Below are 14,473 nucleotides of genomic sequence, written 5' to 3' on the forward strand. Positions count from 1 at the left end.
CGCCCTGGCAAACGCCACTCTTCTGGCCACCCGACGCGCCCACTGTCATCATGGTAGATGCGTCAGCCTTGGCCGTCAGCGCTGTCCTGCAGCCACTACACCCCTCGGGAAATCCGCAAACTCTCATTCATTTCTGAATTCTCCAGTGATATCGCTGTCCTGTAGCAGCAAGTTTCCAACCAATGACAGCCCCTATCTTTCTTTTTGCGCAAGCTCAAGGACAGAGAGGTGCGCTATAGCACGTTTTCAGGTGAACTCCTCGCTGTCTTCCTAGCCGTGAAGAACTTTCGCCATTTTCTCGAGGGTCGGCCCGTCACCATCTACACAGAACACAAGCCGCTAACATAGGCATTTGTGTCATCTGGCACCGATTACATCCGTCGGGAAATCCACCAACTCTCATTCATTTCTGAGTTCTCCACTGATATTACTGTCCTGTAGCAGCAAGTTTCCAACCAATGACATGCACTATCTTTCTTTTTTCGCAAGCTCAAGGACAGAGAGGTGCGCTATAGCACGTTTTCAGGTGAACTCCTCGCTGTCTTCCTAGCCGTGAAGAACTTTCGCCATTTTCTCGAGGGTCGGCCCGTCACCATCTACACAGATCACAAGCCGCTAACATAGGCATTTGTGTCATCTGGCACCGATTACACTCGTCGGGAAATCCACCAACTCTCATTCATTTCTGAGTTCTCCACTGATATTGTCACGGGTAATAGGCGAGCGTGAGAGGACGAAGACGTTCTCTGGCACGGGTGGCGCTCTCTTCCTCTCGTGCTGGCCCGATAATAAACAGACTGAGTCACCTCCGTTTCTCTTAACATTTGGTGGAGGTGCGATTCCTTCCCCACGGCTTGCCCAGTACGTTACAGCCGTCGCCTTCGCGGCTTGTCTCCTGACACCACCATGCCGGCTGATGCCAATGGTCAGTCCATGCCAACCAGCGCTTCCGCGAACTATGTCTTCTCTAGGCGGGATAGAGAAGCCTCGACTTTTGCTGGAAAACGAGGCGAAGACCCCACCACCTGGCTCGAAGAATATGAAAGAGTCAGTGACGTCAATATGTGGGACGACTCGTTTCGCCTCGCCAATGTCATCTTTTATCTGGCGGGAACAGCAAAGGTGTGGTTTGAAAACCATGAAAACTCCATAACGTCCTGGGATGCATTTAAAACCCAGCTATCGGCCATATTTGGAAACGCAAAAAAAGGAGGCCGAAGGTTTACTTGCCACTCGGGCCCAGCAGCCCCAGGAGACCTGCACAGATTACATCGAAAACGTCCTGAAGCTCTGTCGAATCAGCAATCCCGCAATGTCACAAGAAGAAAAGGTAGGCCACCGGTTAAAAGGCATTGCAGAAGACGTATTTAATTTTCTTTCGGTGCGGAACGTAACCACTGTCGAAGCGCTAGAGACGGAAACACGCAAGTTCGAGGCGATGCGGCGAAATCGTATACGAAGCCCGGCCTTCGAGCGCCTGCCTAACGTTCACAACATCGCCGCTGTGGATCAGTGCGGTCCTGACCTGGAGACCATGGTGCGTACCGTCATTCGTCAAGAATTACAAGCACAACCAACACGGTACCCCTTCCCCTTTGCCGAATATCCGACAAGTTGTGAATGAAGAAATGCGTGAGTTTGGAGCCGACATCAGTCCCCATATCACCCACAACCAAGAGCTACCGTCTCCAGGCCCATTTCCGCAACAGCAACCTCGACCACCTGCCTGGCAGCCCCCAACATCAATTCCTGTCCAATCGAGCTTCCCGGTCCCTATGCCACAATATCAGTCCTTTCCTCCTAACGGCCCTTGGACTCCTTCTGCATACTACCCATCATATGGAAACTACAGGAGGTCCGGTACTTACGGACACACTCCCGACGACCGCCCCATTTGCTTTGGATGTGGACGTGTAGGTCACATTCGGAAGTACTGCCGCTCCTCTCCGCCTAAGCCTTGGAATACTCTGAACCCACGTGAAGACGCTTGGTATGACTCTACTGCTTTTGGAGGCATTTCGGGAAACCCGTCGTCCACTCCTCGCAGCATGCCACGACGTCGGTCCCGCTCTCTACCGCCACCCTCGCCTGTTCCCTACTGACCTACTTCTCCGTCACCGTCACGGCGCTCTAGGTCCCCAGCGGGAAACTAGCGAAAGCGACCTTCGGGGGCCGGGCCGCTACAAGTATTGACCAGGAAGTGCCCCTCAGCAACGTGCTTCGCATGTCCAAGAACATTGTTGATATCCACATTGACGGTACCCACATTCATGCTCTCATTGACACAGGCGCATCGGTTAGCGTGATGAGTGATCGTCTGCGGAGAAAGTTGAACAAGGTTGTGACCCCATGGACCAGTTCTTGCCTTCGAGGCGTTAATGCGCACTTATTGGACCCAATAGGACTTTGCACAGCACGTATCACCATCTCATCGCACGTCGTACCCGCACAGTTTGTCATTCTGGAACACTGCTCCCATGATATCATTCTAGGAATAGATTTCCTGCGTGCACACCGAGCCCTCATTAATTGTGCTTCGGACGAGGTGGAAATATTGGCATTTTCTAATCTGGAATACGAAAGCGACTTTAAGCGCGCAGGTTGTGATATATACCAGCTCACTCTCGACAGTACTACCGTGCTTCCCGCACAGGCGGCTCTCTGTGTACAAGCATCATCATCCCTTATGGCCGCACAGACGAACCCTCAAGACGTTATTACTGAACCAAATGATCGCCTCATGCTCCAAAAAGGGATTGTATCTCCCCGCAGCCTAGTGACGCTGGCAAACGGCCCAACTTCTCTTTGGCTCGTTAACCCAGGCTTCTCTCCACAAACGCTTCCTAAGGGCGTAACAGTCGCTTCATTTACAATGCCGATATTCTGCGCCGATGTCACCTGTCTCTCTGACGACTTACCTCCAGCTACATCACCGCCTCCTGACCCAGCTGAGGACATACTCCCGGAGCGCCTTCTGTCCATGATCGACGGTGCGCTCGACGACGAGAACCGAGTGAAAATTATGCGACTTCTGCATCCTTACGGTACTATCTTTGACTTCGAGAAGAGGCCCCTGAGACGCACATCCGTCGTCAAACATTCTATCGACACTGAGGGTCAGGGTCCCATAAGACAGAAGCCGTATCGAGTGTCCTTCGCTGAACGCCAGGTCATTCAAAAAGAAGTCGATGAGATGTTGAAAGGCGACATTATCCAGCCCTCTTGCAGTCCCTGGGCTGCACCAGTTGTTTTAGTACGCTAGAAAGATAACTCATGGCGCTTTTGTGTCGACTACAGAAAACTCAATAAGGTCACTAAGCGGGGTACCTATCCAATGCCACGTATTGATGACGCACTCGATTCCCTACAAAATGCAAAATACTTTTCCTCGATCGATATGCGATCTGGATACTGGCAAATTGAAGTGGACCCTAGGGACTGTGAAAAAACAGCTTTCGGACTTTTACTTTACTTTACCTTTTGCTTTACGGACTTTACTTATATGGACGACATTGTACGGTTGTCACTGACCATCACGCGCTTTGTTGGTTGGTCAACATTAAGTCTCCCTCTGGGAGGCTCGCTCGTTGGGCCCTTCAGCTTCAAGGATATTACTTTGATGTCAGGTATCGAGCAGGACTCAAACATCAAGATGCGGATGCACTGTCACGGACCCCCCTACCAGCTTGCGGAAGCAGCGGAACGGTCTCATTCATTGACAACCTCGATCTATGCACAGAACAAGCCCGTGACCCTGATCTGATGGAAGTGATTACCATCCTTTCTAGTCGTGAGCCCGTGACAAAGCAGCAAGCATCACTGGTGCGAAATTTCGTCCTTCTTGACAACATACTTTATAAGCAGAACTTTAACCCTTTCGGCCGACCGTATTTGTTAGTTATTCCCCACCACCTGCGAAAACCGCTCTTGCAGCACTTTCACGATGACCCCAGTGCCGGACATCTTGGATTTGCCCGGACGTACGGCCGCGTCACCAGTCGTTTCTTCTGGCCAGGCATGCGACGATTCGTCTCCAATTATGTGCGCACCTGCCTAGAATGTCAACGTCGCAAACACCCGTCGACTGCCCCTCAAGGTCTCCTGCAGCCCATCCCGCCGCCCCCAGCCCCATTCCACCGTGTTGGAGTTGACCTGTTGGGATCGTTCCCCTCGTCTTCTGAAGGGAAAAAGTGGATCATAGTCTGCATTGACCATCACACCCGTTACGCCGAAACGTCCGCTCTTGTTTCCTCAACGGCACCAGACCTCGCCAATTTTCTGCTGCATCAGGTCATTTTTCGCCATGGTGCCCCTCGTGAAATCTTAACTGATCGTGGAGCTGTCTTCTTGTCCACAGTCATTTCCGAACTCTTGCGTGCATGCAACACTGTCCATCGGACGACTACTTCATATCACCCTCAATGTAACGGCCTCACGGAGAGACTCAATCGGACGCTATGTGATATGTTGTCCATGTACGTGGACGCCTCTCATTCCAACTGGGACCATGTCCTCCCGTATGTCACCTACGCGTATAACACCTCCCGGCAAGACACTACTACTTTTTCTCCGTTCTTTCTGCTATACGCCCGGGAATGCGAGACCATGCTGGATACAGTGCTTCCGTATGCTCCTGACCACTGCCCCACCGACTATGTCACTGAGATTCTGGCCAGGGCTGAAGAGACGCGGCAACTTGCACGCACATATGTGCTGCTTTCCCAGGATAAGCGGAAGACCCGCTACGACTTAACGCACACGCCCGCTCTATTCGCGACGGGGCAATTGGTATGGATCTGGAAACCGGAACGGAAGGTTGGCCTGGCGGAAAAATTGCTCCGTCGCTATTTCGGCCCCTACGAGGTTGTAAAGCAGAACTCAGCTGTCAATTACGTCGTCGTTCCCACAAGCGCATCTCCTCCCGGCCGTCGCCGTCAGCGTAAAGTCGAAGAGGTGGTACATGTCTCCCGGATGAAACCTTACAGCGCCCCACTGCCGCCGTGATCAGGATGATCACACGCCTCAGCGGGGGGGGGGGGGGGGGGGGGGGGTATTGTCACGGGTAATAGGCGAGCGTGAGAGGACGAAGACGTTCTCTGGCACGGTTGGCGCTCTCTTCCTCTCGTGCTGTCCCGATAATAAACAGACTGAGTCACCTCCGTTTCTCTTAACAATATTACTGTCCTGTAGCAGCAAGTTTCCCACCAATGACAGCCCCTATCTTTCTTTTTTCGCAAGCTCAAGGACAGAGAGGTGCGCTATAGCACGTTTTCAGGTGAACTCCTCGCTGTCTTCCTAGCCGTGAAGCACTTTCGCCATTTTCTCGAGGGTCGGCCCCTCACCATCTACACAGATCACAAGCCCCTAACATAGGCATTTGTGTCATCTGGCACCGATTACACCTGTCGGGAAATCCGCCAACTCTCATACATTTCTGAGTTCTCCACTGATATCGCTGTCCTGTAGCAGCAAGTTTCCAACCAATGACAGCCCCTATCTTTCTTTTTTCGCAAGCTCAAGGACAGAGAGGTGCACTATAGCACGTTTTCAGGTGAACTCCTCGCTGTCTTCCTAGCCGTGAAGAACTTTCGCCATTTTCTCGAGGGTCGGCCCCTCACCATCTACACAGATCACAAGCCGCTAACATAGGCATTTGTGTCATCTGGCACCGATTGAACCCGTCGGGAGATCCATCAACTCTCATTAATTTCTGAGTTCTCCACTGATATTACTGTCCTGTAGCAGCAAGTTTCCAACCAATGACATCCACTATCTTTCTTTTTTCGCAAGCTCAAGGACAGAGAGGTGCGCTATAGCACGTTTTCAGGTGAACTGCTCGCTGTCTTCCTAGCCGTGAAGAACTTTCGCCATTTTCTCGAGGGTCGGCCCCTCACCATCTACACATATCACAAGCCCCTAACATAGTGATTTGTGTCATCTGGCACCGATTACACCTGTCGGGAAATCCGCCAACTCTCATACATTTCTGAGTTCTCCACTGATATTACTGTCCTGTAGCAGCAAGTTTCCAACCAATGACATCCACTATCTTTCTTTTTTCGCAAGCTCAAGGACAGAGAGGTGCGCTATAGCACGTTTTCAGGTGAACTCCTCGCTGTCTTCCTAGCCGTGAAGAACTTTCGCCATTTTCTCGAGGGTCGGCCCCTCACCATCTACACATATCACAAGCCCCTAACATAGTGATTTGTGTCATCTGGCACCGATTACACCTGTCGGGAAATCCGCCAACTCTCATACATTTCTGAGTTCTCCACTGATATTACTGTCCTGTAGCAGCAAGTTTCCAACCAATGACATCCACTATCTTTCTTTTTTCGCAAGCTCAAGGACAGAGAGGTGCGCTATAGCACGTTTTCAGGTGAACTGCTCGCTGTCTTCCTAGCCGTGAAGAACTTTCGCCATTTTCTCGAGGGTCGGCCCCTCACCATCTACACATATCACAAGCCCCTAACATAGTGATTTGTGTCATCTGGCACCGATTACACCTGTCGGGAAATCCGCCAACTCTCATACATTTCTGAGTTCTCCACTGATATTACTGTCCTGTAGCAGCAAGTTTCCAACCAATGACATCCACTATCTTTCTTTTTTCGCAAGCTCAAGGACAGAGAGGTGCGCTATAGCACGTTTTCAGGTGAACTCCTCGCTGTCTTCCTAGCCGTGAAGAACTTTCGCCATTTTCTCGAGGGTCGGCCCCTCACCATCTACACATATCACAAGCCCCTAACATAGTGATTTGCGTCATCTGGCACCGATTACACCTGTCGGGAAATCCGCCAACTCTCATACATTTCTGAGTTCTCCACTGATATTACTGTCCTGTAGCAGCAAGTTTCCAACCAATGACATCCACTATCTTTCTTTTTTCGCAAGCTCAAGGACAGAGAGGTGCGCTATAGCACGTTTTCAGGTGAACTCCTCGCTGTCTTCCTAGCCGTGAAGAACTTTCGCCATTTTCTCGAGGGTCGGCCCCTCACCATCTACACATATCACAAGCCCCTAACATAGTGATTTGTGTCATCTGGCACCGATTACACCTGTCGGGAAATCCGCCAACTCTCATACATTTCTGAGTTCTCCACTGATATTACTGTCCTGTAGCAGCAAGTTTCCAACCAATGACATCCACTATCTTTCTTTTTTCGCAAGCTCAAGGACAGAGAGGTGCGCTATAGCACGTTTTCAGGTGAACTCCTCGCTGTCTTCCTAGCCGTGAAGAACTTTCGCCATTTTCTCGAGGGTCGGCCCCTCACCATCTACACATATCACAAGCCCCTAACATAGTGATTTGTGTCATCTGGCACCGATTACACCTGTCGGGAAATCCGCCAACTCTCATACATTTCTGAGTTCTCCACTGATATTACTGTCCTGTAGCAGCAAGTTTCCAACCAATGACATCCACTATCTTTCTTTTTTCGCAAGCTCAAGGACAGAGAGGTGCGCTATAGCACGTTTTCAGGTGAACTGCTCGCTGTCTTCCTAGCCGTGAAGAACTTTCGCCATTTTCTCGAGGGTCGGCCCCTCACCATCTACACATATCACAAGCCCCTAACATAGTGATTTGTGTCATCTGGCACCGATTACACCTGTCGGGAAATCCGCCAACTCTCATACATTTCTGAGTTCTCCACTGATATTACTGTCCTGTAGCAGCAAGTTTCCAACCAATGACATCCACTATCTTTCTTTTTTCGCAAGCTCAAGGACAGAGAGGTGCGCTATAGCACGTTTTCAGGTGAACTGCTCGCTGTCTTCCTAGCCGTGAAGAACTTTCGCCATTTTCTCGAGGGTCGGCCCCTCACCATCTACACATATCACAAGCCCCTAACATAGTGATTTGTGTCATCTGGCACCGATTACACCTGTCGGGAAATCCGCCAACTCTCATACATTTCTGAGTTCTCCACTGATATTACTGTCCTGTAGCAGCAAGTTTCCAACCAATGACATCCACTATCTTTCATTTTTCGCAAGCTCAAGGACAGAGAGGTGCACTATAGCACGTTTTCAGGTGAACTCCTCGCTGTCTTCCTAGCCGTGAAGAACTTTCGCCATTTTCTCGAGGGTCGGCCCCTCACCATCTACACAGATCACAAGCCGCTAACATAGGCATTTGTGTCATCTGGCACCGATTACACCCGTCGGGAAATCCGCCAACTCTCATACATTTCTGAGTTCTCCACTGATATTACTGTCCTGTAGCAGCAAGTTTCCAACCAATGACATCCACTATCTTTCTTTTTTCGCAAGCTCAAGGACAGAGAGGTGCGCTATAGCACGTTTTCAGGTGAACTGCTCGCTGTCTTCCTAGCCGTGAAGAACTTTCGCCATTTTCTCGAGGGTCGGCCCCTCACCATCTACACATATCACAAGCCCCTAACATAGTGATTTGTGTCATCTGGCACCGATTACACCTGTCGGGAAATCCGCCAACTCTCATACATTTCTGAGTTCTCCACTGATATTACTGTCCTGTAGCAGCAAGTTTCCAACCAATGACATCCACTATCTTTCTTTTTTCGCAAGCTCAAGGACAGAGAGGTGCGCTATAGCACGTTTTCAGGTGAACTGCTCGCTGTCTTCCTAGCCGTGAAGAACTTTCGCCATTTTCTCGAGGGTCGGCCCCTCACCATCTACACATATCACAAGCCCCTAACATAGTGATTTGTGTCATCTGGCACCGATTACACCTGTCGGGAAATCCGCCAACTCTCATACATTTCTGAGTTCTCCACTGATATTACTGTCCTGTAGCAGCAAGTTTCCAACCAATGACATCCACTATCTTTCTTTTTTCGCAAGCTCAAGGACAGAGAGGTGCGCTATAGCACGTTTTCAGGTGAACTGCTCGCTGTCTTCCTAGCCGTGAAGAACTTTCGCCATTTTCTCGAGGGTCGGCCCCTCACCATCTACACATATCACAAGCCCCTAACATAGTGATTTGTGTCATCTGGCACCGATTACACCTGTCGGGAAATCCGCCAACTCTCATACATTTCTGAGTTCTCCACTGATATTACTGTCCTGTAGCAGCAAGTTTCCAACCAATGACATCCACTATCTTTCATTTTTCGCAAGCTCAAGGACAGAGAGGTGCACTATAGCACGTTTTCAGGTGAACTCCTCGCTGTCTTCCTAGCCGTGAAGAACTTTCGCCATTTTCTCGAGGGTCGGCCCCTCACCATCTACACAGATCACAAGCCGCTAACATAGGCATTTGTGTCATCTGGCACCGATTACACCCGTCGGGAAATCCGCCAACTCTCATACATTTCTGAGTTCTCCACTGATATTACTGTCCTGTAGCAGCAAGTTTCCAACCAATGACATCCACTATATTTGTAGTATCTTGACGTCTTCACTCCAGACAGACCAGCGATATCCAAAAGGTTAACGTAGCTTTATTTCTGCCCAAGTCGAAACATGCGGCTACAGCAAAACAGGGCTGCTGCCCAGAACGAAGATAGATGACGAAGTGTTCACGCGATGCACGCGCAACTGACCAGCTCGGCGAAGCGCCAACAAAACAAACACCACATTTCCTTCCCCTTAACAACGAAGTACAACTCGTACATAATTGGAGAAAATACTATAAGTGGGCACCTCGCACTTTCAGTCTAAATATTGTTATGACATGCACAAAAAATGAGTTATTTCTAAACCACCAAAACACTAAAGCTTTCACTGGTAGCACACTTCTCTTTTTTTTCTCTTTTTTTCTTTTACCACACAACACTTCTATGTACTTTGGAAACGTTCTGGTGGATGTCGCACACGTGTAGGGTACCTTCGAACCTGAGCCCCATTGATTGCTGAAGGTGACCCAACAGGCTCCTCTGTCAGTGCCGCTGCTGCCCTGGCAGGTGATGTGCTGACCAGTGGCTGATGGGACGAAGTACATTCCTGTGCGTCATTCTCCGATGTCAAAAGCTCCGGGACTGATGACACTGACACACCCCCGCTGACCGTCAAAGTTCTGCGTCGCAGGTGATCCTGGTGTCTCTTCCAGACGAATGGTCCCCTATCTGTACTGATGTGTACGCGGTATGTAACAGGTCCTGTCTTCTCCAGCACAGTTGCTGGTAACCAACGTGGTCCATTTCGGAAATTCCTTACATACACATGCTCTCCAGTTGCAAAGAAACGTTCCTGTGAACGTCTTCCCAGCATTTGCGTGAATTGCTTTCGTCGGACGACGTCTTCAGTTGACGGTTTGAGGCAATCTAGCCGCGTTCGAAGATTTCTGTTCAACAAAAGCTGCGCAGGTGACTGCTGCGTCGTGGCGTGTGCTGTGTTCCTGTAGCTTAGTAGGAAACTAGCCAGTCGAATGTCGGCCGGTCGATGCATGTCTTTGCGCAACGCTTCCTTTACAGTGCGCACAAACCTCTCCGCCAAACCGTTGCTCGACGGATGATAAGGAGCACACCTGACGTGCTTCACCCCATTTATTTTGAGGAATGCCTCAAACTCTCGGGAGCAAAACTGGGGGCCATTATCCGTGACTATCGTTTCTGGCATCCCGAATCTTGCGAACAGTTCACGCACGTTTCGTATTGTCGCCTCTGAAGTTGTGGACTTCATCTCGAACACTTCGGGCCACTTCGAATGGGCATCTACCGCAACCAGGTAGTTAGTTCTTTGAAATGGTCCCAGAAAATCTAGGTGGATGCGTTGCCACGGCTTCGTCGGCCAAGCCCAGGGGTGCAGTGGCGCGACGGTGCTGACGCTCCGTTGTTGTTGGCAGTCTTCACAAGAAGATACCAAGTCTTCGATATCGCAGTCTACCGATGGCCACCATACATAACTTCGTGCTGTCTCTTTCATTCGAACTACGCCAGGATGCCCTTCGTGTATTTCCTGGAGTACTTCCTTCTTCAGTTTGTGAGGAACCACTACTCGTATCCCCCACATAAGACAACCCCTGAAGTATGTCAGCTCCAGCTTCCTCACGTAGTATGGTTTGAGGTCACCATCAGTGGCCTTGCGTGGCCAACCTTTCAGGACGTAGTGTGTAACCCGTGCTAATACGTCGTCACGAGCTGTCTCTCGAGCTATATCTGAGCTCTGTACGGGAAAAGTATCCAAGCGAATGGAATAAAATTCGCTCACAACATCCGTCACCTTGCTTCCATCATTCTTCACTGGAAGGCGGGACAGACAGTCTGCTTCGTAGTTCTGCTCCCCTGCTCGGTAGCTGAGCGTGTAAGTGTAGGCAGATAACGTTATTGCCCACCTCTGTAGACGCGCCGCTGCAATGGGCGGAATCCCTGTCTTTGGACCAAAGATCGTCACTAGTGGTTTATGGTCCGTGACCAGACAAAAGCTTCTCCCGTAAATGTAGCAGTGAAAACGCTTCACTGCAAAGACTAAAGCCAACGCTTCGCGCTCAATTTGGCTATAGTTCCTCTCGCTTTCTGTCAGAGTTCTTGAAGCATACGCTATTGGCTTCGCAGTCCCATCACTATCCACGTGCGCTAATACTGCTCCAACGCCGTACGGTGAGGCGTCAGCAGACACTTGAAGCGGCAAACTAGGATCGTAGTGCTGAAGCACCGGCGCAGATGCCATAGCCTTCTTGAGGGCCTCGAATGCGCGTTGAGATTCTGATGACCACGTCCACTTTACTTTCTCGCTGAGAAGTCGATTTAATGGGTACGCAATCGAAGATAGCTTAGACAGGAACTTGGCATAGTAGGTGACCATGCCCAAAAATGAGCGAAGTTGCTTCCTGTCACTGGGAGCTGGCGCTTCAAGAATCGCTTGCACCTTCTCTGGTGCCGTGGAAATGCCATTCATCCCGATTACATGTCCTAGGAACTGCAGTTCTGACTTCAAAAATTCGCACTTCTCTTTCTTGACACGCACTCCTCTTGAGCTCAAACATTTCAACACGCTTTCTAAATTCGCCATGTGTTCGGCTTCTGTCCGTCCGGTTACCAGGATATCATCTAGGTAGCAAACCACTCCATCTAAGCCTTTCAACATGGTGTCCATGATGCGTTGAAATAACGCCGGGGCCGAAGCAACTCCGAACGGCAGGCGATTGACTTCAAACAGTCCTTTGTGCGTATTCACGGTTAAATACTTCCTGGACGCAGCGCTCATCAGTACCTGTAGGTACGCTCGGCTTAAGTCAATCTTAGAAAACAGTTTTCCTCCAGCCAGAGCACTGAGCATTTCGTCTACCTTTGGTAACGGGTAGTTTTCCACACTCAGGTATGGATTTAACGTGACTTTGTAGTCGCCACACAGGCGTACTGATCCGTCTTTTTTTACAACAGGAACAATGGGAGTGGCGTACTCACTGTTGGTAACTGGTGTCCATACCCCCATTTCTACCAGCTTGCCAATTTCTTGTTCAACTGCTGGCCTTAATGCCAACGGAAGGCTACGTGCTTTGACGAAACGTGGGGTTGCTCCCTCCTTGAGGACCAGTGTAGCCTCTACGTCCGAAATTTGGCCCAGTGCCTTCGAAAAAACGTCTTCAAACTTGTCCAGTAAATGAACGACGCTTTCTTTCCCACCAACACGGACGGTGTTCAAACTTTGCCAGTCCAGCTGAATACTTCGCAACCATTCTCTTCCGATGAGAGGAGTACCATTTTGTTTCAATGCGTACAAAGAAAGGTCGTCTTCACAACCATTGTGACTAACTTTAACTTTCACGACTCCGCAAGGCTTTACCGCTTCTCCTGTGTACGTCCTTAGAGTCAGTGACGTAGGCAGTAATGCCTTACTTGAAAATAATGACCTATAGTCATTCAACGAGATTACCGACACGGCTGCTCCCGTATCTAGTTCCATGCGTAATGGAATGTTTTCGACTACCATAGTGAAAATGATGGGACGTTCACCAACTCGAGTACCGAGCGTTTTCAACACCTCACTCGAGTGTTGTTCTGACGCCATGCGTTGCAACGTACGCTTCGCTCGCCCTTTCAGTCTCGAGTTCATGCCCGACTTCCTGCCCGACTGGCAAACCGAAGCTATGTGCCCTGTCCTTTTGCACTTGAAGCAGGTCGCGCTATGGAAAGGACATTTCTTGGAGGGGTGCTTATCGGACCCGCACCGATGACATTTCGCTTCAAAAACTTTCTTCTCAACACTGATGTTCTGAAGGGTGCTATCAGGTTGATACTTCACATCACATTTCTTTGAGTGACATTCTGCCGCATTCCTTGTAGCTCTTTCCAACGACATCGCCTTCTCAACCGCCTTTTTAAACGAAATCGTTTCAGGTTCCGTGAACAACGACTTCTGAATGTCGAGTCGTAAAAGGCCTGTTACAAATCTGTCTCTCAGCATCTCATCGAGAACAGTTCCGAAATTACATGTCTCTGCCAATCTCTTGAGTTCGGCTACGAAGTCCGCAATGGGCTCGCTGTCATGCTGAGCTCTGCTGTGAAACTTTGCACGTTCTGCAATTACGGATGGTGTCGGCGAAAGATGATCGCGAAGCAACTTTAACAGGTCGTCTAGCGACTTTGTTGCAGGCAATTCAGGAGACGCCAAATTTTTCAAAAGCTTGAATGTCATGCCTCCTACTATGCTCAGAAAAGCATCGACGCGATCGCTCTCTGGGATGCGATTAACGCGCAAAAACGACTTCAGTCGCTCTTCATAGGAAGGCCAATCTGACGCAGACTCATCAAAGGGTTCTACTTGCCCAATTAGAGCCATGCTTCTTTGCTGGACGCTGCTGTCTGTCGCCTCCGTAGATGTCGCCGCTGCCCTCTCGTCGCCGGCACTCATCCCGTCCTCGTCGCCAACATGTAGTATCTTGACGTCTTCACTCCAGACAGACCAGCGATATCCAAAAGGTTAACGTAGCTTTATTTCTGCCCAAGTCGAAACATGCGGCTACAGCAAAACAGGGCTGCTGCCCAGAACGAAGATAGATGACGAAGTGTTCACGCGATGCACGCGCAACTGACCAGCTCGGCGAAGCGCCAACAAAACAAACACCACAATATTTCTTTTTTCGCAAGCTCAAGGACAGAGAGGTGCACTAAAGCACGTTTTCAGGTGAACTCCTCGCTGTCTTCCTAGCCGTGAAGCACTTTCGCCAATTTCTCGAGGGTCGGCCCCTCACCATCTACACAGATCACAAGCCGCTAACATAGGCATTTGTGTCATCTGGCACCGATTACACCCGTCGGGAAATCTACCAACTCCCATTCATTTATGAGTTCTCCACTGGTATCACTGTCCTGTAGCAGCAAGTTTCCAACCAATGACATCCACTATCTTTCTTTTTTCGCAAGCTCAAGGACAGAGAGGTGCGCTATAGCACGTTTTCAGATGAACTGCTCGCTGTCTTCCTAGCCGTGAAGAACTTTCGCCATTTTCTCGAGGGTCGGCCCCTCACCATCTACATAGATCACAAGCCGCTAACATAGGCATTTGTGTCATCTGGCACCGATTACACCCGTCGGGAAATCCGCCAACT

General features: G+C 50.0%; 1 protein-coding gene across 1 annotated transcript; it reads right to left on the reverse strand.

Annotated features, from left to right (window-relative positions):
* Nucleotides 1-9,762: 9,762 nt before the first annotated feature.
* On the reverse strand, nt 9,763-13,776 carry LOC135369144 (uncharacterized protein K02A2.6-like). Its single transcript, XM_064602805.1, has one exon. The coding sequence runs from the start codon at nt 13,774-13,776 to the stop codon at nt 9,763-9,765; it is 4,014 nt and encodes a 1,337-aa protein (XP_064458875.1).
* Nucleotides 13,777-14,473: the final 697 nt, after the last annotated feature.

The sequence above is a fragment of the Ornithodoros turicata genome, chromosome 9, assembly GCF_037126465.1.
Source record: "Ornithodoros turicata isolate Travis chromosome 9, ASM3712646v1, whole genome shotgun sequence".
Taxonomy (NCBI): domain Eukaryota; kingdom Metazoa; phylum Arthropoda; class Arachnida; order Ixodida; family Argasidae; genus Ornithodoros; species Ornithodoros turicata.